Source organism: Drosophila biarmipes, chromosome 2R (genome assembly GCF_025231255.1).
Source record: "Drosophila biarmipes strain raj3 chromosome 2R, RU_DBia_V1.1, whole genome shotgun sequence".
In the NCBI taxonomy this organism is placed as follows: Eukaryota; Metazoa; Arthropoda; class Insecta; order Diptera; family Drosophilidae; genus Drosophila; species Drosophila biarmipes.
Genome location: NC_066615.1, coordinates 8,857,557 through 8,878,908, shown reverse-complemented (window position 1 = coordinate 8,878,908; position 21,352 = coordinate 8,857,557). Strand labels below are relative to the sequence as shown.

At 43.8% G+C, this 21,352-nt stretch overlaps 1 protein-coding gene and 1 non-coding gene across 3 annotated transcripts; both read right to left on the bottom strand.

Annotated features, from left to right (window-relative positions):
* Window positions 1–661: 661 nt before the first annotated feature.
* On the bottom strand, window positions 662–18,839 carry LOC108026647 (muscarinic acetylcholine receptor DM1). 2 transcript variants are annotated; one of them, XM_017097674.3, is made up of 5 exons: window positions 18,083–18,839; window positions 10,850–11,939; window positions 4,895–5,078; window positions 4,645–4,832; window positions 662–3,000 (listed from the first exon to the last, which is right to left on the bottom strand). In XM_017097674.3, the coding sequence occupies exons 2-5, from the start codon at window positions 11,797–11,799 to the stop codon at window positions 1,878–1,880; spliced, it is 2,445 nt and encodes an 814-aa protein (XP_016953163.1). In that variant the 5' UTR covers window positions 11,800–11,939; window positions 18,083–18,839; the 3' UTR covers window positions 662–1,877. The 2 variants fall into 2 exon arrangements, with proteins under 2 accessions (XP_016953163.1, XP_016953165.1); XM_017097676.3 differs by having other exon boundaries at window positions 4,696–4,832.
* LOC127011480 (U6 spliceosomal RNA) lies at window positions 15,471–15,577 on the bottom strand. The gene has a single exon (XR_007764464.1). It is a non-coding gene; the product is annotated as a U6 spliceosomal RNA (small nuclear RNA).
* Window positions 18,840–21,352: the final 2,513 nt, after the last annotated feature.

Genomic DNA, 21,352 nt, shown 5'->3' with positions numbered 1-21,352 from the left:
TTGCAGGTTGCAGTACTATATGCTTCATTAGGATGTGTGTGCGTGGTTGTAAATCATGTCTCTTGGGTTGTTGGTTGGTTGTTGTGGTTCATTGTTGTTCGTTACTTCATATTAAAGGTCGTATTCGTATATAAGTACTTGTATATATCGTATCGTTTAGGTATAAATATGCGTACTGTGTCACAGACACTACAAATGTCGCTTTGATTTCGGCTTGATTCGCGCTCGCACCCGCGTCTGGGCCCCCAGTTCGATTTCCATTCGACTCGGACGAACCATTTGTTAATATTTCAATTGGTTTTACCTACACACACTTATTAAAAATGTTCGCTCCCCGATCGCATCGAATATATATCGTAGTACCTGGATGTCGTTTGCTTACACTGTATGTATTTTACTCTCTCATATGCTTTAAATATGCTTGCGGTCTATGTACTATTAATTAGTTACTTGAATTGGTGCACTTCGAAGAAGCATTTGGTTTAACAGCTATGAGTTATGGTACGATTCGAGGATGTTGTCCAAAGAGATGGTCCGCCAGTCGATGGGTTGCCCACTTTCAGCACAACCTAGTGATAGGGTTATTAAATACTATTCCGTCGAGTGATCCCAATCCCCGATCCCTGATCCTCGATCCCCGATCCCCGATCCCCGCCCCGTGTCCTTGATCCTCCCTCAACTGGGCCATCTCTTCGACAGTCGCCCCAAACATATTGCTTGCGTTACTGTTGTTACTCTTGGTTTTTTTGGTTTCACATAGATCACCCCGATCCGGTCCTCGGGATGCTGTCCTCGTCAGTTACAAAATGTTTGTTCTTAGTTGTTGAACCATGGTGGGTTGCTTTCTTAATACATACAAATAATCGTTATTTTATACATACATATTCAGATATATTAGCAGGTATGTGTCTACAAATTGATTTGCACGGTTTGGTTTGGTTTTTAGTTCATTAGTTTTACTCTTTGGCTTCTACGCACATGTACAAAAAACTGATTCAAACTATCGGAAACGAGCAGTACAATCACAATATTCCCCCTACGATTAAATACTCGTACATATCATATCATATCATGTCACCCAACCTACACAACGAAAATCGCAACCAGAACATAACGTTTCCATTGGTTGGCCAAGATGCAACCGCCATTCGTTGAACTACTTTGAACTTGTATTAAAGCTTTTTGGGTTTCTGCCACTCGCCGAACAACTTAAGCTAACTCATTTGCCATGTGTATAATAATAAATATATATCCTTAACATATGTGTATGTGTATGAATTGCAAACCGTAATCCATTATATTTGTATTAAATTCTTCTTGCATCGAGCATGTGCCTACCTAACAGTACGTGAACGCCTAACAAAATGGAACCTCTCGCTCTTCGGGATCATGATCATGAGGATCATTCTTGCCCAGGTGCTGTGGAGGGTTGCCTCGGGAATTAAGTCTAGAGATGGCTGAATGAGATCTTTGGCGTACTTGGAAGCAGTTGGTGGCCTTAACTCTGGGAACTTAAGGCTCTGAACGCAGTCAGAGAAGGAAAGGTGATCTGAGATCGGGAATACAGTGATCTTGAAATTGGTTGTCCTTTAAAGAACTTTATAAGAGCCCTTTAAAACTATCTAAGAATGGACTCAAGTCCTGCAAACCTCAGTTCTGGCAAATAAATATATGTGGCAACCCTCGCGGTGTGGTAATGCGTGTATATAGTCGGGGGCTGGACATCAAAAAATCAGTACTGCTTGTCAATGGGTAATCCTAAGCCTAGTTTTGGTTTTACTGCCTCCCATAAATTGTAGCACACAACACTTATTGCAACTACTAGTAGTTATCCTTCTCTCTGGCCAGATGGCTAATTATGATTAAGTGTGAATTATCTAGTTGTAGACGCCGCGCACCATGCCCTCGCGATTCCGGGTGTGCCACTTGCAGGTGAGGATGCGGACGTAGGTCTTCCGGAAGGTGGCGTTGCACAGGGCGTAGCACATGGGGTTGATCGTCGAGTTGATGTAGCAGAGGGCGTAGAAGAAGTCCCACAGCTCCGTGGGAATGCAGTCGGAGCAGGTGGTCAGTGGCTTGATGAGCACCAGAATGTTGTACGGCGTCCACGTGATGATGAAGCTCAGCAGGATGGCCGAGAGCGTCTTGGCCGCCTTCGACTCCTGCCGCTTTTCCTGCGATTTCTTCTTCTTCTTGGCCGCATTGCGGGCGTTCATTAGGGCATGGGCCCCGCCCACTCCGCCACCGCCCACCGCCCCCTTGCCCAGCTGCTTAGGTATGACCTTGGCGTTGAGTAGTCGGGCATCGTGCTGGGCATGGGACATCCTCCTGCCGAGTGGCAGGCTGAACTCGGAGTCGCGCGAGGGCAAAGGTCGCCGCGTGGCGGCTGCGGTGGCGGCGGAGGCGACTGACGGTGCAGCTGCCGACGTCGTCGTTGTGGGCCCGTCCTCATGTATCATCTTGATGGAGGGTGCACAGTCGCCTTGCAGGCTCAAGGTTGTCGAGGCAGCTCCTCCCCCTAAGCCAGCACCCGCATTACCAGCTCCTCCACCTCCGTTGGCCGCATTGCTGGACGCCCCATCGGACGGCAGGCGGATGAGTATCGTGTACACCGAGTCCTGGCTCACCGACCGTGAGTTAATGCGATTGATCACGGGCAGTGTGCGCGAGTCGCGGTGCGACGCATTTCCGGCTGCCCCACTTCCGTTTCCGCCCGCGCCGCCATTTCCATTTGCCGTGCCATTGCCATTGTGGTTGCTGTTGTTGTTGTTGTTGATGATGTTGATGGCGCCATTGCCAGTGCTGCTGGAATTCGCGTTCGCAGTCGGATTGCCATTGCCAGCAACCGCACTCATTTCCTGCAGCTGCGAAATGGAGGCGAGCGGCGGGCGTGGCAGCGGCGTGGGCGAGACGTCCGACAGCAGAATGCTGGGCGGACGGACGCCGCTCACACTGCCGCCCATCGAGTAGTTGTCCCGCATCACGTTCATCGAGGTGCATCTGCGGTTGCGAAAAAGAGGGCGAAACAGAGGGGATTTCGTTTGGTATTTGATTTCGTATCGGAAGCACTCATGAGAGTGGACCACTCCAACGACACTGACAGGCAACAACAGCAACAGCAAGTAGGGATGCAACTGCTCGTCTAAATGTGGCACACTCAGAACACACAGGACACGGAATACATCATGCATGTGTAGAGTGCTTTTCGGAATGGAAACAAGTGACCGGAAATCGCAACTTAAATCGATTACCCAGCCGAGTGCCAGGGGCCCACATAAATTGAAACAGGACCAGCGGTTGGATTTATGTATCTGAATCCTTAAAAGGCCTCTTCGGCACTCGTTTCAATAAAGTGTGGGCTTTCCACATATTCTGTCGGCTGGCCTAAATGGCGACACTTTTCAAATTCGACTAAAATTCGTTTTCGCTAATTCCTTTTGATGCCACGCAGAGATTGCACATGGAATTGCTTTTTAGCTAATGCATTCAACTGTTTATTTTCGCTAATTATTCCCCACAGATCCATGCAAATCAATTTGCATGCAATTTCGTGGATTTTCGGGGTTGAATAAATAACTTGCTGCGGCTAATGGAACGCATACAGTATCTCAGCTGTTTAAACTAAAGATCAAAATCGGACAGTATCCATTTTGTTTATATGTGCAAATGAATGTGTTGGGTGGACACAATTAACAAATGCGTTTCGCTAAAAGGACTTCTGTCTCTCTTTGCACTTTGTAAAACGAATCTTGAAAGGTGAAGAACATAATCCCTAATGAAATCGCTTGAACATGTAACAAATCGTTAGTAAAAGTTAAAATAGTTTGTAAAATCTACTGGTTTTTCACAATTTTGAAGCTGTTGGAGTGTTTAGGACTAATTACTCCTTAAGATATTTAAGAAAATCTAGTGAGGATTTTTGCAGATTTTAAAGCTATACTACGATTGGGATATATTCTATATGTAAATGTGATTAAAAATCCTTAGAGGTTCCCAAATGACTTCTTGCATGTTTTCGCCGGCAGTCTGTCAACAAGAATCGTTGCATTTGATATTCAAAACTGGCTCTCCGCCCGCAGGGGAGATTCGCAAACTAAGCTGAAACTATCACTTGTCCAAATCCAATTTCATGAATTAATTACAGCCATCGGAATCAACAAACTGGGGAGCACAATGGCTACAGCTCCTCTGGAGCTGAGGACTGTAAGCCTCAATTAGTTTCTGTTTCCGTTTCCATCCCGATGTGTGCAGTGGTGCAAAGCCTTCCATCTACGTGGATTACTTTGGTGCTGGATGCTACGACTTTGATGGATTTGCGTGTGGATGTGAAGGGAACTGGATAGGGAGGAGGGGATGTACTGGGACTGGTGCATCGTGGTGGCCAGTGAGGGATTTTGCTGGACACTTTTCACCACTGCCACTCTTCGCTTGTGTGCACAGGCATTGGACGGGAAATCGAAGATACATATGCGTTTATATATATTTGGGTGCTGGCTGTTTGTTTGCTTCTTGGAAAAGTGCTCTGGGTGCAATTGATGCGAGTCATACAAGGAATACTTTGGGGTGAGAGAGAGAGTTTGGTGCGGTGTCGGCTTACTCGAAATATAGACGATTAAAGTTCAGAATTTTGATTGTTTTTACTACCTGGAGACGGAGCTTTGTAAAGGAGTTTCAATTGTTACTGGTGTTGCATACCCTAAATCAGAAGGCTCCTCCTGCTCGTAGACGAAATCGTCGGAGTCCTCGCGACCGGAGTGCCACCACGCGATGCACCACTCCTTGACGCTGCCGAAGCAGGTGTACGATTTTTTGATTGTGTTCGTGCTTTTGATCTGCGGATTGGAATGCGTATTAGAATCTAGAAGAAGGGGGGAATTCACTTTAGCGATCCTACGCTTGACTTGCGCGAGTGCATCCCATGGTAGCCGGAATCGATGACCATGTTGGTCATGTAGACACTCTCCGCATCCGCTGAACTCTCGGAGCGCGGTCGCCGCCAGGTGTCGTGATCGTTGCCCCCCATTTGGGCGAAGGTCAGCAGGTTGCCGGACGCGTGGTTCACCACCGTGTTCTCGTCACTACAAGATTGTCAAAAGAAAATATGTTATACATATGTGCAAGGGATTTATAACAAGACGTTTAGGTTTTTAAGATATCGCAACAAATTTTAATGTTTTTACACTGCTTTGGAAGCCACTTCTGTAAATAAAAAGACCGGAGTGCCACAAAAATAAAAAACAAATAACAATATGTTCCTAAAAGTTTGCCACAATATATTTTAAACTTAAAAATACCTTTTTTTTTTATTTTATTTTAATTAACATCTTTATTTAATATAATCCAGGAACAGATCTAATTAAAGCCTTTAACCTAAATGTTTTCTTAAGTAAATAATCTCTTAATTATAAATTATAATTAGTTTTCAACTTGGTATATAGGAGTAGATCAAATTACGACTAGTTTCAAGTAAATAATATATTCATATTAGTCTCTTAGGAGCAGCCCAAAATGTCTTCTTTTGAGCCTGCGAATTGGGATAGCCCCCTGTAATCTCCGGGCTAGACGATTACGGTGGGAAAAAAAAAAAAAATACCTTAAATTCATTCATAAAGACGACTTTATTTTATTCTCTGCATACTCTTAGGCACATCTTTTAAACCCCTACAGATAATTTTCTTTTTTTATTTAATTAACATCTTTATTTAATATAATCCAGGAACAGATCTAATTAAAGCCTTTAACCTAAATGTTTTCTTAAGTAAATAATCTCTTAATTATAAATTATAATTAGTTTTCAACTTGGTATATAGGAGTAGATCAAATTACGACTAGTTTCAAGTAAATAATATATTCATATTAGTCTCTTAGGAGCAGCCCAAAATGTCTTCTTTTGAGCCTGCGAATTGGGATAGCCCCCTGTAATCTCCGGGCTAGACGATTACGGTGGGCAGTTAGACGGTCGTTGTACCTGCTTGAGAAGAACGATATTTGGTCTTCAACAAGACTCAGGTTTAGGTCATTGTGAAGCGTTTGGCCGCTAACGAACCACTCACAGCCAGTGATTTGTCTTAATGTTTTGTTCTGGACGGTTTGGAAACGTTTTCGGTGGGACGCAGCCGCCACTCCCCAAATTTGGATTCCATATCTCCAAGTTGGTGCGATGATTTGTTGATAAATGTGCCGCTTGCATCTTAGAGATAGTTTGCTTTTCTTGTTTAGCATCCAGAATAATTGGTTCCGCTTTAGGTTGCACATTTTGACGACTCTGGCAATATGTTCTCGGAAGGTTAGGCGTTTGTCCAGTGTGAGGCCTAGGTATTTCGCCTTAGTCGCTTGCTCTATGTCCACATTATTAATGTGGACCACCGGAGTTGTTTTTCGGCGTAACGTAAAGCAAACGTTTACGCATTTGCTTTCGTTGATTTTGATATTGTTCGCCGTGGCCCATTTCTCGAATTCGTTGAGGTAGGTTTGCAGCGTTTGTGAAGACTCGGTCTCACTGTTCGAGGAGCTGAGAAAGCAGACGTCGTCAGCGAAGCTGGCCAGCAGCATTTTGCTGTTGTCGTAGGTCATTTCTTCATAGCTTGGCTTGGGGATGTCTGCTGTAAAGATGGAGTACAGTAGCGGTCCTAAGACGCTTCCTTGGGGAACGCCAGCTGTAATGGCAACATTTGCAGAGATTGCGTCTCTGGACTGGACGCAAAAATCTCTGTTTGTGAGAAACGATCTGATGAGCTCAAACAGGTTGGCTGGCAGCGCTGTTTTGACTTTGGCTAGTAGTCCCGGGATCCAAACTCTATCAAATGCCTGTTGTATGTCAAGAAAGATGCCGTTGCAGTATTCTTTATTGTCGTAGGCCTTCAGGATGTGATTGACTACACGGTGCAATTGCTCAATCGTACTGTGGCCGGCTCTGAATCCGAATTGGTGCATTGGGATAGTATCATTGTCTTCTAGGTGTATTATAAGTCGGGAAGCTATCAGCCTTTCCATTACCTTCGATAAAGAGGGCAGGAGGCTGATAGGCCGGTAGGAGCATGGATCCTGTTCCGGTTTCCCTGGCTTTAGAATCATACTGATTCTAGCACTCTTCCATTTTTTGGGAAAGTATTGCACTCTAAGTATCGCATTGAATATCAATGTGATAAGTAATAGTGCTCTCTTGGGAAGGATTTTAAGTACTGCGTTGCTTATTAGGTCATGACCTGGCGCCTTTCGACTTTTGAGGGTACGTATCATGTTTGAGACTTCTTCCAGACGGATATGTCTTATTGGAGGTGACATCTGGAAAGGGCGCTGTAGTATTTCGTTTATTCTGTTGATATCCTCCTCGGATGCGAAATTAAACGCAGTGAATCTGTCGCCAAGGTGTTCCGCAAATGTTTGTACTTGCTCTTCTAAGGAGCGACACCAGTTACCATTGCTGTTCTTCAGAGGCGTAACTTTCTGTGGCATTCTTTTTACTTTTTTGGTAAAGGACCACATATTAAAAATGGAATCATTAGAATAGTCCATATTGGTCAGCATATGTTCGAATTGCGCATTTTTCAATTCAGCCATGGCAACGTGAAGCTCTCTGGCGCATCTATGCCATTGAGCTTTATCCTCAGGACTGTGCGTTCGAATATAACGTCTTCTCAGTGCTCTCTTACGGACTAGAATCTCTGCAATGTTTGGGTCAATTCTATTCGAGTGGCGTATGAGGGCTCTGCCATGATTGTTTGCAGTGTACACGTTTGCACTCCTCGCCGCATTTGTCACGTTGGTAGTGAAGAGGTCTACAGCGTCGTCAATCTCAGCAGCAGAGTTGAGCTCAATGTTAAGGCGTATCGATCTACATAGTTCTTCCTTGAAAACAGCTACATTTGTGTGTTTGCTAAGAAGTTGTCTACGTTGAGTGCATTGTATGGCTTCTGTTTTTAATGTAGTGATGAGAGATAGGTGGTCCGATTCAAGGTCCCAGCTGTCTCTGATGCTTAGCTTGTCGTGTGGAATGTTGCGATAAATTGCAAAGTCTAAACAGGATGGTCTTCGATTTACTGCGCTTGGATAGTATGTTGGTGCTCCAGTCGCCAGGATGTTGGCGTTAATTGAGATGGCGCTTGCGGCAAGTAAGTTACCTCGGTGACAGGTGATCGCAGAACCCCACCATGGATGTTTGGCGTTCCAGTCTCCGCTGATAAATGATCTTGGGAAGTTGAAGTTAGCGAATATGTCATCAAATTCTGATTGAGTCCAGCTGAAGTTCGGAGGGCAATAGATTGATCCGATGAATATTTGTCCTATACATGTTTGGATTCTGGCACCCACGATTTGGACTTTAGCATGGACGATTGGCTCGATGGGAAAGTGATTGATCTTTTTGTTAACCAGGATTGCAGCTCCACCCCTGTGGCTGCCGTCAGGTAGATTTGAAGTGTAGACTTCATATCCAAATAGTTGAAGGTTGGATGTCTTCGTTTCAGTGAGAAGGAGAATGTCAATATTCTCTCTCTCCGCAAGGTGGCCGATTTCCGTCATTTTGCCGGCAGCACCTCGCGTGTTCCAGGTGAGAATTTTTATTTGGGACATTGTGTAAGTTGCGCGTTAATTGCAACCAGCATCTTCAGCATCTGGGCTTGCATGGCGTATAGACCTTCGATAGCTTTTGAGAGCGATGCAACTGCCATTTCTAGTTTAGATTCTTGTGCATTTTGCTGTTGTGACACATCTGGGAAAAAGTGCGCATGATTTTTTGCACCGTAGTGATGTTGCTGTTGAATGGCGTCCTGTAGCCTATTTGTTAGGTTTCCTGGTCGTTTGTTTTGTTTTTCCGTGATTGGATTTGCATTTCTGGCTATTTGAGCATAAGAAACTCCATTTTCATAATGTTTGGGTGTAGAGTTATTGTTTATGCTCACTTTTGGGGTTTTCTGTACATTTTCGTTCATTTTGAGCAATTTTTGATAGGATTTGCAGCCACGGAAGTTAGCTGGGTGATTTTCACCACAGTGAGTGCAAGTTGCTGGTGCTTCTTTGCTTCTGGGACAATCTGATGATTTATGGTAGTCACCGCAAGAGACACAGATAAAAGGTCTGTAGCAATATCTTGCAGTATGACCAAACGATTGGCATCTCCGACATTGCACTATGTCTTGTGCTTTTCTGGCTACTTCAAAACGGACGCGTTGGCGACATAGAGATCGTAGTTGGAGTATATCTTTGTTATTTAGATTCCTTTCTACATTAATGAAGAAGAGGTTCATCTGTTCACCGCTCTTGTTGCTTTTTGGGTTATATATTGATAGAACTTTATGCCCCTGTCTGAGTAATTCCTCTTTGATTTTATGATGGAGCTGTGAATGGTGTAATCCTCGCACAACAACTCTGAATGGTTTCTCGTCTTTCAATTGATAGCAATGGAATTCAATTTTCAGGGAATTTAGTTGTCGTACTACAGCCCTGTAGGTGTTTGCGTCTTTGGTGTAGATTCTGTGAGTGGAGCCCACAGAGGATTTGATTTCAACATTTTCAAGATTTGTAACTTCCTCGATAGCGATAAGAAGTTCGTTCACGTTTGTCACGTCCATAAGAACGATTGGTGGTGGTTTTGGACTACCAGTAGAAGCAGATTTTACCGTAGATGAATCAGTTTTACTTTGTACGTTTGCGTTCTTGTTATGTGCATTGCTGTCTTTAGCCTTAGAAGCGGTGTGAGAACGGTAAGCCGCTGCTGCAGCGCTAGTCGATGGTTCGTCCACACTATTGCAGTCCATCTCATCGTCATCAACTGATAGTGTTTCGAACCTGTTTGCTGACACAGGGTCACTGGGTTCTAAATTTCTAATATCGGCACGTTTTCGTTGACTTATTGGTGAGTTCGATGACCCCTTCCTCTTCTGGCTCTGGATTTTTTGCCATCTGGGTGAATCCGGTAGAGGGGGGAAGTCTATAGAAGTGCTTAATGCTTTAGGAGGCATAGGCGTTGAGCACATGCCACTGCATATGCTGGGTGATGATGTAGTGTAGGTATATATTGGACTGTGAGTTGTTGTCAGAGTACTGGTGATACAGGCTGCATTACTGCTTGATACTGCTATACCATATGAGTTAAGCTTGCCGCTAGTGGCCAGATTTTCTGCCAGGGTTAACTCTCCTGGAATCACCTCGTCCATGACGGCTTTTCTCAGAGCTTCGCCCAGAAGCATTGTTTCTCTGGTATTTGCCATTTCTCTCGATTTTATGCAAAGTCGAATGTAAGTCAATCACTGCTTTTATTGCCCCTCTTGTACGGCTGCGCGCAGTGTGAGGGGAACAGCGGTGCCCTAGCGGGCACAAATGCAGTCTTGTCGCACTACACTTATGTTGTTGTTGTTGTCCCACTGCCGACACTGCGCTAGACAGCGTCCGAATTTTTATGATCTGTGCTATTATTAGCACACGAAGAATAGATAACAAAATAATAACGCGTAAGCACGCACTTTGTTTTTTTTTTTTTTTTTTTTTTCCCACGACACAACTTGTCAAAGAGTTGATGGCCTACGATAATTTTCTTATGATAAAAAAAAGTTGCTATATTTTTACAGATAATAAAATGTACATCCTTAATCAAATCTATTTATTTATTCATTTCCTGGTATTGAATATTTTAAACTTGATTATTGTTAACTTTTTTAGAGAATTTACCAATTATAAAGTATTTTTAACATATAATTTAATCACTTAACTTGTAGCTTAAATTTGTATAAATCTATAGTTTGAAAATCAATAACATTGATGATTGTTTCTTTGATACCTAGGCTTAAATATTTGGAATTGGGCTGGTCCTGTGGTTACTTAAATCCCTGGCCCTTAGCAAAATTCAACTCACCTGCTGTTCGATCGCTTGCTGGAGTCCTTCTTGCCCGCCTGCAGGTTGGGCAGATCCTTCTGCCGCTTTTTCGTCTCGCGCCAGATGCGCCAGTAGAGGAAGCACATGATGGTGACCGGGAAGTAGAAGGCGGCCAGTGCCGTGCCGAAGGTGATGTACTGGTTGGTCTCGATGAACTGGATGTAGCACTCGTCCTTGGGCACCGTCCGCTTGCCCTCGATGTAGGGCCAGCTGTAGATCCACGGCGGCCAGAGGAGCAGGCTGATGCCCCAGGCGGCGCCGATCATCACAGCCGCCCGATTGGTGGTCCTCTTGGCGCGATATGTCAGCGGTCGTGTGACACTGAAGTACCGATCGAAGCTGATGATCAGCAGGTTCAGAACTGAGGCGTTCGAGGCCAGGTAGTCCAGTGCCAGCCAGGTGTCGCAAACGATCGGACCGAGGGGCCAGTAGCCCAGAATCGTGGTAACCGCGAACAGCGGCATCGATATGGCCCCGATGGCAAAGTCCGCGATGGCCAGCGAGAACAGGAAGTAGTTGCTGATCGTCTGCAGCTGCTTGTCGATCTTGAAGGATATCATCACCATGACATTGCCCGCCACTGTCACCGTGCTCAGAATCGCCGCCACGAAGCCCATGACCACCATGGAGGCCAGTGAGTAGCGGGGTCCCTTCGTCTCGAAGCCCATTGTGCCGTTCGTCTGATTGCCCGAGTAGGGATCGTACAGTCCGCTGGCCGCCGTCGACGTGAGATTCTCGAGCAGGGCCGTCAGGAGGGTGGTGCCCCCCGGATATCCCGGCGCGTATCCCGCAGGACTGCTCGTCGTCGTCGTCGTGCTGGTCGTCGTGGTCGTGGTGGTCGTTGTGCTCGTGGTTACGGTTTTAAACAGCGGCTCCAGTATGCTAGGCGGTCCGTGGGCGGCCAATGCCAGACTCATCACGGGCTCCATGGCGGATACGTGATTTTATCTGCTTTGCAGCTGCAAGGATTACGATTCTCTGTATCTCTCGCTCGCTCTCTGTCGCTGTCCCTCTCACTGCTCGTCCTTTTGGCTGCACCCACGCAAGGCGTTGGCCATTTTCCCAGACCCTGCAAGCATATAAAAACGGGGTGTTAGGTGGGGATTACAGAGCGGTCCGACCGGAAAAACCCTGAAATAATTACTCTGATGGCTCTACACACTTTCCTCTGGAAGCGTTATCAAATACAAAACTTATATAACTCGACCCTTTTTATGATTGGAAAGCACTCTACATAATCTAGTTGGGAAAATAGAATTTGTGCTTTCCTTATTAAGGACACCTGTGTTTGGTTTGAAAAACATTTTGCGTTGTAAAGAAGGATGAGGACATTGTAAGGCTTACAATTTGTAGGGCCTTGTTCTTCTTTATGCTTATAACATCTTTTGCACAATACAATATGTTAATTTCTTTAGGTAAGTGAATTGAATTTTAACTTCAAATGTTATTTCCATTTAAACACACTTTCCCCTTCCAACGAACACATTTGAGGGAGTTTATGGCAAATATTTCAAACTCAAGTATCGAAAGAGACAACTTTGCCCTTCCTGCCTCATAGTTAACCTTTCAAAGGTCTCGTAACTTGACGAATTTACGGCGCCTAGAACGACCGCAATAAACTTCAAATAGATGCCGTGGGATAACTCGTAAAGTGGCGCCGTTGAAAATTATAAAATTAACTAAGTAGATGTGGAAATGTCAGACCATCTGGGTGAGCCAGATGCAAAACTTGCGGTGGTAATAATTACCCAGATGAAGATTCGCAGCGATGCATCCGGATGCAGCGATAATTACGATAAGCCAACTTGGGCGGTTAAGCACCGAAAAAGGCTTGAGCTTAGCGGTTATGGCCGTCCGGAGACCTTCGAGCCTTGGCAAGGGAAATGCATGTAGACACACCCAGCGGATAAGAACCATGAGAAGCAGAATGGCGAGATTTATGAGAAACTGTCCACAGCACTGGCCTTTGATATATCTCGACTTGGCAGGGAATCGTGGGAAAGGAAGCGAAATAATATATTTACAATGCCAGGGGCCGACTTGCTTTGTCCTTTCTGCAAAATGACATTTTCTGTGTGATTTGTTTTAATGGAAATGAAAACTGTAGATGTAAATGTGAATGTAAATGAAAATGAAACCGGCTTGAATGCGTTTCCTTGGCAGGCCTCAGCCAGCCATTTCAGCCACACCCACAACATTTGTTGTTCGTTTATTACTGTTGCCAACAATGGCAGTGGCAAAAACGACAAAAATAACAACAGGCCGTGCAACAGTCGGGGAAAGAACTTGGCTCGAACAAGGAGCATCGAGCTGCGAGCTGCGAGCCCCGACACTTTGGCACGGAAATGTTCCAGGCGGCTTCCTCTGACACTTTTCAAAACTATTGATGTTGTCATTGGCCATATGCCTATACGTATCTGGGTATCTGGAAATGCGGAATCGGGGGCCTGTTCATTTGGCAGCCATTGTGCGCGGCTCTCTTTGATTTGGAAAGTTTTTCCAGCACCAGCTCGTAATGAAAAGCCACGTAACGCATACGCCATGGCTGCCACCTGATTGATGGGCCCTGATACGGGGTGAAATGAACGGGCCACAATGAGATGTCCGTGATTGATTCGCATTCAATGGATGCGAAGTTATTGTGCACTAAGCCATTGTGAGTGGTCAGGGCGCTTTTCTATGAAATCCCGCCACAAAAGGGTCAAAATCCAGAAAACTAATTTACGTATACGTAATATTTTGCAGGGGAGCCTTTTTAATATTTGCTTCTTTCCTGTAATTAATGATATTCAAAGGAAAAGCTAGTAATGAACATTAAACGGCAAAAGTCAGTACATATTAACCTTTTAATCCTATTCAATTCCTGCGTCCTATTTAACAACTTCTCTCTAGCCTTAATTGCATGCTATTAAATGGATGCTCAGAAAAGTAGGCATCCAGTACTGCAAATATGTACATTTCAAACTAAACCGTATATTTCTCGACTAATCGTTTAAGAGTTGACTAACTGGTGTTGATTTAAGTCAAACAAGTAAATATAAAGAAAAACAGCTGGGCAACGATGAACAGATTACTAGAATTCCGTTATAATTCACTAAGATGTGCAAAAGTATGCAACAACATAATTTAAGATCAGAGGTTCGATTTACAAAATACTACTTCCTTTTTAAGCTTACACACTTTTAGGCTGTTTATAAAGTGGTTTCAAAACACCAGGGTATTTTACCTCCTAGACTATGGGCATTTAATGCAAGAAGCACAAAAGGACCTAAAAGGCAAAAGTCACTCACTGTCACCGTACACTTCTCAATCATATTTAATTCCGGAGTTAATTGCTCTAAGCCTGCAATCAAATGGACTCTCAGTAATGCAAATAGCCTGAAATGCACATGAACATTTTTAAGCTAAAGCGATTAAAATTTAATTGACTAGACTGGTTTCAAGCTCCTGATTTGCAAGAAAGCCAATTGAGTAGGATAATAAAAGTTTCTAGTAGATATAGAGTTGCCGACTTTTGGGACGTATGATTAAATACCAACTTATTTCCTGCATAATGCTAATTGGCTCAATTATTAACCCAATTGAAATATCGCATTTACATACTCGAAATCGTAACTAAAATGTTAACATTGATGGTTCAATTGACCTCTTGTCGAACGCAATCAATACCAATGTGTAATTCCATGGGCTTTGCTTTGCTCTTGTTTTGAGCTATTTATGGCTATAACTCCGATGGTTGCCCAATTAAATGCAGCGTTAACCAATAAATCAATCAAAATCCGTCTGTTTATCTCATTGAAAACACGCACACACGTATAAATCAATTGCAAAACAAGCCAGCAAACTGGTGAGTTGGAGATGGGCAAAACCAATGGGGCGCCATAAATTGAGCCGACGTATCGCATTGACAACAACAACCTCAGCAACAAATGTAGAGGGCAAAACATTTCCAATAAATGAAAAAAGCAAATCGCCGGAGTCGAGTTCGAGTCGATACTACTTGGTTATCCCCGCGGTGAGGGTTCGTTTTGTGTTTCACTTTTCGAGACCAGAGTAGTTGCATCGTTATTTCTCGGCTACGTGATTTTGACTTGGCCACGTCAGCTTACGGACTTCTGGGGTGTAACTACACCGCTCAAAATATTGACATGAGAACTAACTAGTTGTAATGATTCGAAATTCCTAATTAATTTGCTATTTTAGAAAAAATAAAAATACTTTATTTTAAGATTGCGGAAGTTCGAATGCCAGTTTATAGTGTGATAAACAACAAAGTACCATTTTCAATTAAACTTTTACAACTTTAATGGTTAAAAAGTAAATAATCTGGGATTCCACAGAAATCCTTCGAAATTTAAAAAACCCTAATATGTAATTTTAGGTATGCAACAATATATTTGAAAGGCAATAGTTTTTTTTTTTTTTTTTTTTTTTTTTTTTTTTTTTAATTAATATCTTTATTTAATATAATCCAGGAACAGATCTAATTAAAGCCTTTAACCTAAATGTTTTCTTAAGTAAATAATCTCTTAATTATAAATTATAATTAGTTTTCAACTTGGTATATAGGAGTAGATCAAATTACGACTAGTTTCAAGTAAAAAATGTGGAACGCTTCACGATTTTGCGTGTCATCCTTGCGCAGGGGCCATGCTAATCTTCTCTGTATCGTTCCAATTTTAGTATATGTTCTGCCGAAGCAAGAACGAAAGGCAATAGTAAAATTCACTTTAGAAAAATCAAAAAAAAAAAAAAGAAACACGACATTCTTTGATTAACTGCATACTTTTAGACAAAAAAAATTGTGTTTTAAATTGATTTCAAATCCATAGTGGTGGCATCCAATACATAAATAACACCTCTGAATACCAAGTAGAGTGTGCCCTTTTTATCAGTGTTTGTAGTTATTGGTAATCAGCTCCCCGATTTTGTTTCCCTTCTGCCAGCTGTCCGATTTATGTTACATTCAAATTTATCAGGCGACCGCTCCTTTGGCAAGTAATCGAATTGAGCTTCTTGTTGCCGTGCCTCGCTTTTTGGCTGCCATAAAAAAAGGATTTATGGATTTATTATCAAATGCGTCGGGCGCAAAAACACAAGTAACCATATACCATACACACACATCCTCATGCGTGAGCAACCTGCGACCCGCGAGGATTTGTTTTGCCATTTATTAGGCTATTTTTATGACACCGCCACGAGCTGGTGGAACGATGAAGTAAACACAGTGAGCCACCGCTAATCGAATCACATTTTATTTTTCAGTTCCCATAGTTCGCCGGTAAATCTGCAACCTGCTGATAATTAGATACTGGTTGGCAAATTGTAAATCTTCCTCTTATCTTGGACAAGTATATTATAATGCCAGTCAATTAGTCGCACAGTGGATGATTATAAATTGCCCTTTTATCGGAGGCTTACAAGCGATCAGGTGATACAGCTCTTATGTGAAAGCTCTTGGCAACCGCTGATTTAATGAAAAGTGAAATATTGATTAACGATTATGATTTGCTGATTGGGCGGGATGGAGCCTTTGGCAGTATATGATAATTGGTAGCTAGTGTATTGAAAAGGTACTTTTAATGTTTTTGGAAACTAATTAGTGAATAAAATTTGACAAATAGCATTATGGTGTTGTATTGTATTTTTTCGCTGCATACTTTTAAGCACCAATAATTTATAAATTCAGAAAACCAAAAGGAAGTGTGTATGTATGTTTTGCACTTAAATATAGTTGGTATTTGCTCATTTAGATTTGTGTTTTTTTAAACTTTAGAAGTAGAACTTGAGATGCTGTTGTTTTATGCACTGCATACTTTTAGAACCTTAAAAAGGATAAAAAACTGAAAGTTCAAAAACCAAAAGAGTTTTTCTTTATAACGTGCTTTATTTGTAAGTTGCACAGAATATCCCTGGTATTTTCTCATCTAGCCAAATTTCACTGTGTGGGAAAGTGTGTATTTTTGATCAGCTCATCAACAGTCGGCTTTATTTTGCATTGGTTATTCTCGTTCTCGTTCTGGTTCGCTTCTTTTTATGCGGGCTCTGTCAACGCGCACACACACTGGCTCACGCCTATTTACACACACCCACTCACTCACCCACCCACACACACTCGCCCTTTGGAAAGGCGAGGGGAGCGGAAAGAAAGAAAGGCCAGGCCAACTAGCTTGCATACTTTCGAGCGCACCGTCTTTCACTTGGGCTCATTTCTCCTTTCTTTTCTGCGGGCTTATGTTAATTTTTGCGCGAGTTTAATTGCTTGCCACATGGCTGCTGATGCCAAGCGGATACCGTTGGCTGCTAGCTGCTGGCTGCTTTCTGTTGCCCGTTTTCTGCGTTCTGTTCTCTGTTGCCTGCTTTTCAGCTTTTCCTCGGACCGAGCTGAAAGCTGAAAGCTGCGACCTGCGAGCTGCCTGACTGCTTTGCTGCCTGGCTTGTTTGCGGAAATTAAATTGCTGGACTGGCTTTCACCTTATGCTCCGGCTGTCCGCTAAGCATATTGCCATGCGAAAAGTGCCCACACAGCGAGAAACCGGGTAGTTAAGGCCCTTAATTTTTTGAGTTATGTCAAATATTATAAAATATCTGCGGATTGCTTGATTCTTTTGATATATTATGATGGTCATATACAAATAATTATGATTAATCATAGTTTTTAATCATTTTTTTGTTAGACATTATCTCTATCAACATGGTCGTACACTTATAACAATGATAGATCATAATGATTATCTAATTAGACACTCATTATAAACCTTCTTCTGATAAGGAATATCACTATTTAGAGAAAAACTAAACCTTGACGTTTGTCAAACTCAACCGCCATGGTGCTACTGTTTTGAATCCTTTTCGAATTGTATTGCAAAAAAGGATTCTCTTGTCTTTACCTAATGGTTTTTCTTACTGCAAATCTTAAAAAAAAGGTGTTTTCTGTTTCTGCTATGAAAAGTAACTACTTTCCGAGAGTTCTTAGGACCTTTTTCGCCGTGCACACTTCGGGTGAGGTTGTGCGGGCTGGAGGGCTGTGGGTCGGGGGTGGCGGTGCGGGCGGTGGGGTCGGAGGGGGTGGCTGAACCGCGCCCCACCGACCTACTCGCACAAAGTTTAATCAAAACGAGAGCACTGGAAACGGAGAAAGCTGCGCTGCCGACGCCGACAGCGCTGCCAACGCACACACACACACTCACACACTGGGGAGCTCTCACTTACTTGCGCTCGCTCCCTCTCCCTTTTGCGCTTTCACTGCTCTCTCCTGGCGCTATCTCCTGCCCTCTTGCTCTAACCTATTGCTTATTTGCAAATGTTCCGTTGTAACGGTGACATCGCTGTGGTTGTTGCTGATGCTGCTGTTGGTGCCTTTGTTTTTGTTTTTGCGCTTAGTGATGCTGCCGGCGCCGCTGCTCTGGTGTTGGTGTGGCTGCTGGTGTTGGTGTTGCTGTTGCTTTTGTTGCCTTTGCCTTTGCTGTTTCTGTTGATTTTGGCCATTTGCCGCTCCCAAAAGTATGCTTTGTAATTTTTTGTATTGTGCGCGCACATCTTCCTCGGCTTTCTGCTTTCTAGTATCGTATCCTGCCGCTCCCTGCTGCCCCGCCCCCTGCTCCTGCTCCGCCTCTCCTTTTTGGGTCCGCTGCCTGCTCAATTCATTTCGCCTTTCGCCAATTTTATTATACACAATGCGAACTGCGACGCCGACGTCGCTGCCTCCGTTTTTAGTTGCGTGCCAAAGGTTTCCACACTTAACATTGTTGTAAATCGGGTTTATTATTTTATTTAATCTCTCTCCGCTCCGTACACACACACAACGCTCGATTATTTTCGCTGTAATTGATGCATTTAATTATTGCTTGTTGTGTAGAAAAATTCCCTTGGATCGTTGGCAGCTTTTGCACGCGCTTTGTTTTTCACTCGACTGTGGCCTATGATTTTCAGCGGAATTCGGAGAGAGGCTGTAGCGCACGTTGCTAAATCTCATCCGGGACTGAAGCTGAAAATTTCAGCCAAGGTATATAACGGTACGGAGCCGAGAGGAGCCGGAGCGAGAGCCGAGCAGCGGCCGCGGCAGCAGCAGCCGAGCGGGAGAGAGCAGAGCCCAGTTCGGGAGAGCGACGGAGAGAGCAGGCGAATTCCTTGAGCTGGAATTTGTGTTTGTTGGCGGGCATCCTCCACCAACACCCTCGCACAAAGGACATACGGAAAACGCAATGCCAGTGTGTGTGTGCAGCCGAAAATGTGCTGGCAGCGGAACTTAATGGATGAATATGAATGAAAACGCCGCAACAGTCCGACTGAGGGGGTGTGGGGTTCAGGCAGGGGGACGCCCGGTGGGTGGCTTGGGGGAATTCCAGGTGGCGAAGACAAGCCAGCACGAGGCCCACGGGCACTGCTCGAGTGCCATCTTCTGTAGCAGCACATCCACAACTGCCACATCTGCAACAGCAACAGCAACAGCGACAGCGGGCCAGCAACAACCACACTGGCAACTTTTCAATGGGACTCCTGGCGAACGAGTGTAAGTGCGGCGCGAGTGTGAGTGCCGCTGCGAGGGTGTTCGTGCTAAGTGGAAGCGCTGGAAAAGCGCATTCTCACATTTCAATTAAATAATACCAGCGGCGCACGGTCACAATTGCCAGTTCAATGGGCATTCCGGGCCGGCACTACATTTGTAAGGAAAGCGACCACTCGAGCCAGCTTTGAGTCAATTTCGACAGGGTTCTTTAGTCAACGCAGAGCGGGATAAGTACAATCGAGGCGTTGAATGGTTAAGAAAACGTGGCAAAATAAAAATGTATTATTTAAAGCGTTTCTTGAACTGAAGTGCATTTCTCTAGTTGGCCAGTAATCGTTGGAAATGGTTAATGGGGCTCCAAAGCGTATCACTGCTCTTTTGGATTATGTAAGGCACAAGTTAGAAATTTATTGTCTTATGATCACTACATTTCTACCTTTAATCTTAAAGATTATTCCCAAATCAAATGTAAAACGTTTACAACTGTTTTGTTGAATTTTCTAAGACACAAATTATTAATTTATTGCTATATGATTACTAAATTTTTAACTTTATTTTCAAAAATCATATTAAACAAGAAAGGAAGTTATCTTCGGCACGCCGAAGTTTTTATACCCTTGCAGTTATAAGAAATAATCAACTTTAGTAACACCATGTGAAATTTTTAGGGATTGTTGCTGACTTCAGTGATATACCTGCAATAGAAAGTTTCAGGTCGATAGCTTTAAAACTGAGAGACTAATTTGCGTAGAAACAGACGGACGGACGGACAGACGGCCAGACGGACATGGCTAAATCGACTCGTCTAGTGATGCTGATCAAGAATATGTATACTTTATGGGGTCGGAACGTCTCCTTCACTGCGTTGCAAACTTCTGACTGAAATTATTATGACCTCTGCAAGGCTATAAAAATGGCTTCTTAAAATTAGCTGAACATTATTAGCTATCATCTTTTTGAAACCAGTAGATCCAAAAAGTACCCTTCCCAATTTAAAATTAAAACGCCAATTCCTATTTCCGAGTAATAATTAAGCATCCAGCAAAAGCTAATTACATTAGAGTATTTTAGCTTCGAACCCTTTGCCAATTACATGCGGGTCCTGGTCCCTCAAGTGCCTTGGCTTTATTAATAGCAACTCATGTTGCGTTTAAACTGGACAACAATGGATCTAACGCGCCTGACATGGCACTGGCAATGGCAATGGCAGTGGCCCCAGTGACCCACACCCTCCGCCCGCCATCCCTGCTCCCTACCGCCACCTACCTACATCACCCATCCAAATCCTGGCAGCCGACAAGCCCGCACTTTCCCCTTGGGCTTGGCATGTGCTAAGGTCTGTATGCTCGTCATACCACCATATATGATATAAAAATACATAAATGGACAATGCAAAGGGAAAGATGAGTAAGAGCTCTGTGCCACTGGGAGGATGTGGATGTGGACGAGGACGGGGGTGGCCAGCTCGGATTAGGGCTGAATTGATTGCGAGTGGGCCGAGGGCGTGGTCCTGAGAAAACACAGTTCCAAGAAGTGCTGCAATAAATGGCCGGCAATCGAGTGCTGCAGGAAGGTCAAACGTATCAGTGGCCAATGCATCCATATGCTGGAATTCGGTAGCGACACTCAAGGAAGCGGCAAAATTCCTCTTCAGAGACCCACCACGTTGCCCATACGCACCGTTGACCATGTAATCGAAAGGCACAGCATGCCATCGCTCAGCTAGAGAAATGCCAAGCCCATTGGACAGATACTTTTGCTGGGATGCCTGCGAGAGTTCAGCAATTTTTGGTACTGACATATTTTCCGACATTCGAACACATTTTCACTTAGCTTCCAGTTAGCTGGGCCACTGCAGTTAGGTTGCTGAAGTTTCCATGGCAAAGTTTTCCATTTAATCTTGGTAACTTGGGACTTATGTGAGGCTGTAGAATGCCATCAGTAGCCTTAAATTCCACTAAAAGGTCCATTCC

Bases quoted from the DNA above. Each gene is read 5' to 3' on its own strand.
- LOC108026647 (XM_017097674.3), bottom strand. From the start codon at position 11,799: ATGGAGCCCGTGATGAGTCTGGCATTGGCCGCCCACGGACCGCCTAGC. The intron at 5,079-10,849 runs GTGAGTTGAATT...ACAATCTTGTAG, and splicing joins AGCAAGCGATCGAACAGCAG to TGACGAGAACACGGTGGTGA. The intron at 4,833-4,894 runs GTAGGATCGCTA...TCCAATCCGCAG, and splicing joins TGCACTCGCGCAAGTCAAGC to ATCAAAAGCACGAACACAAT.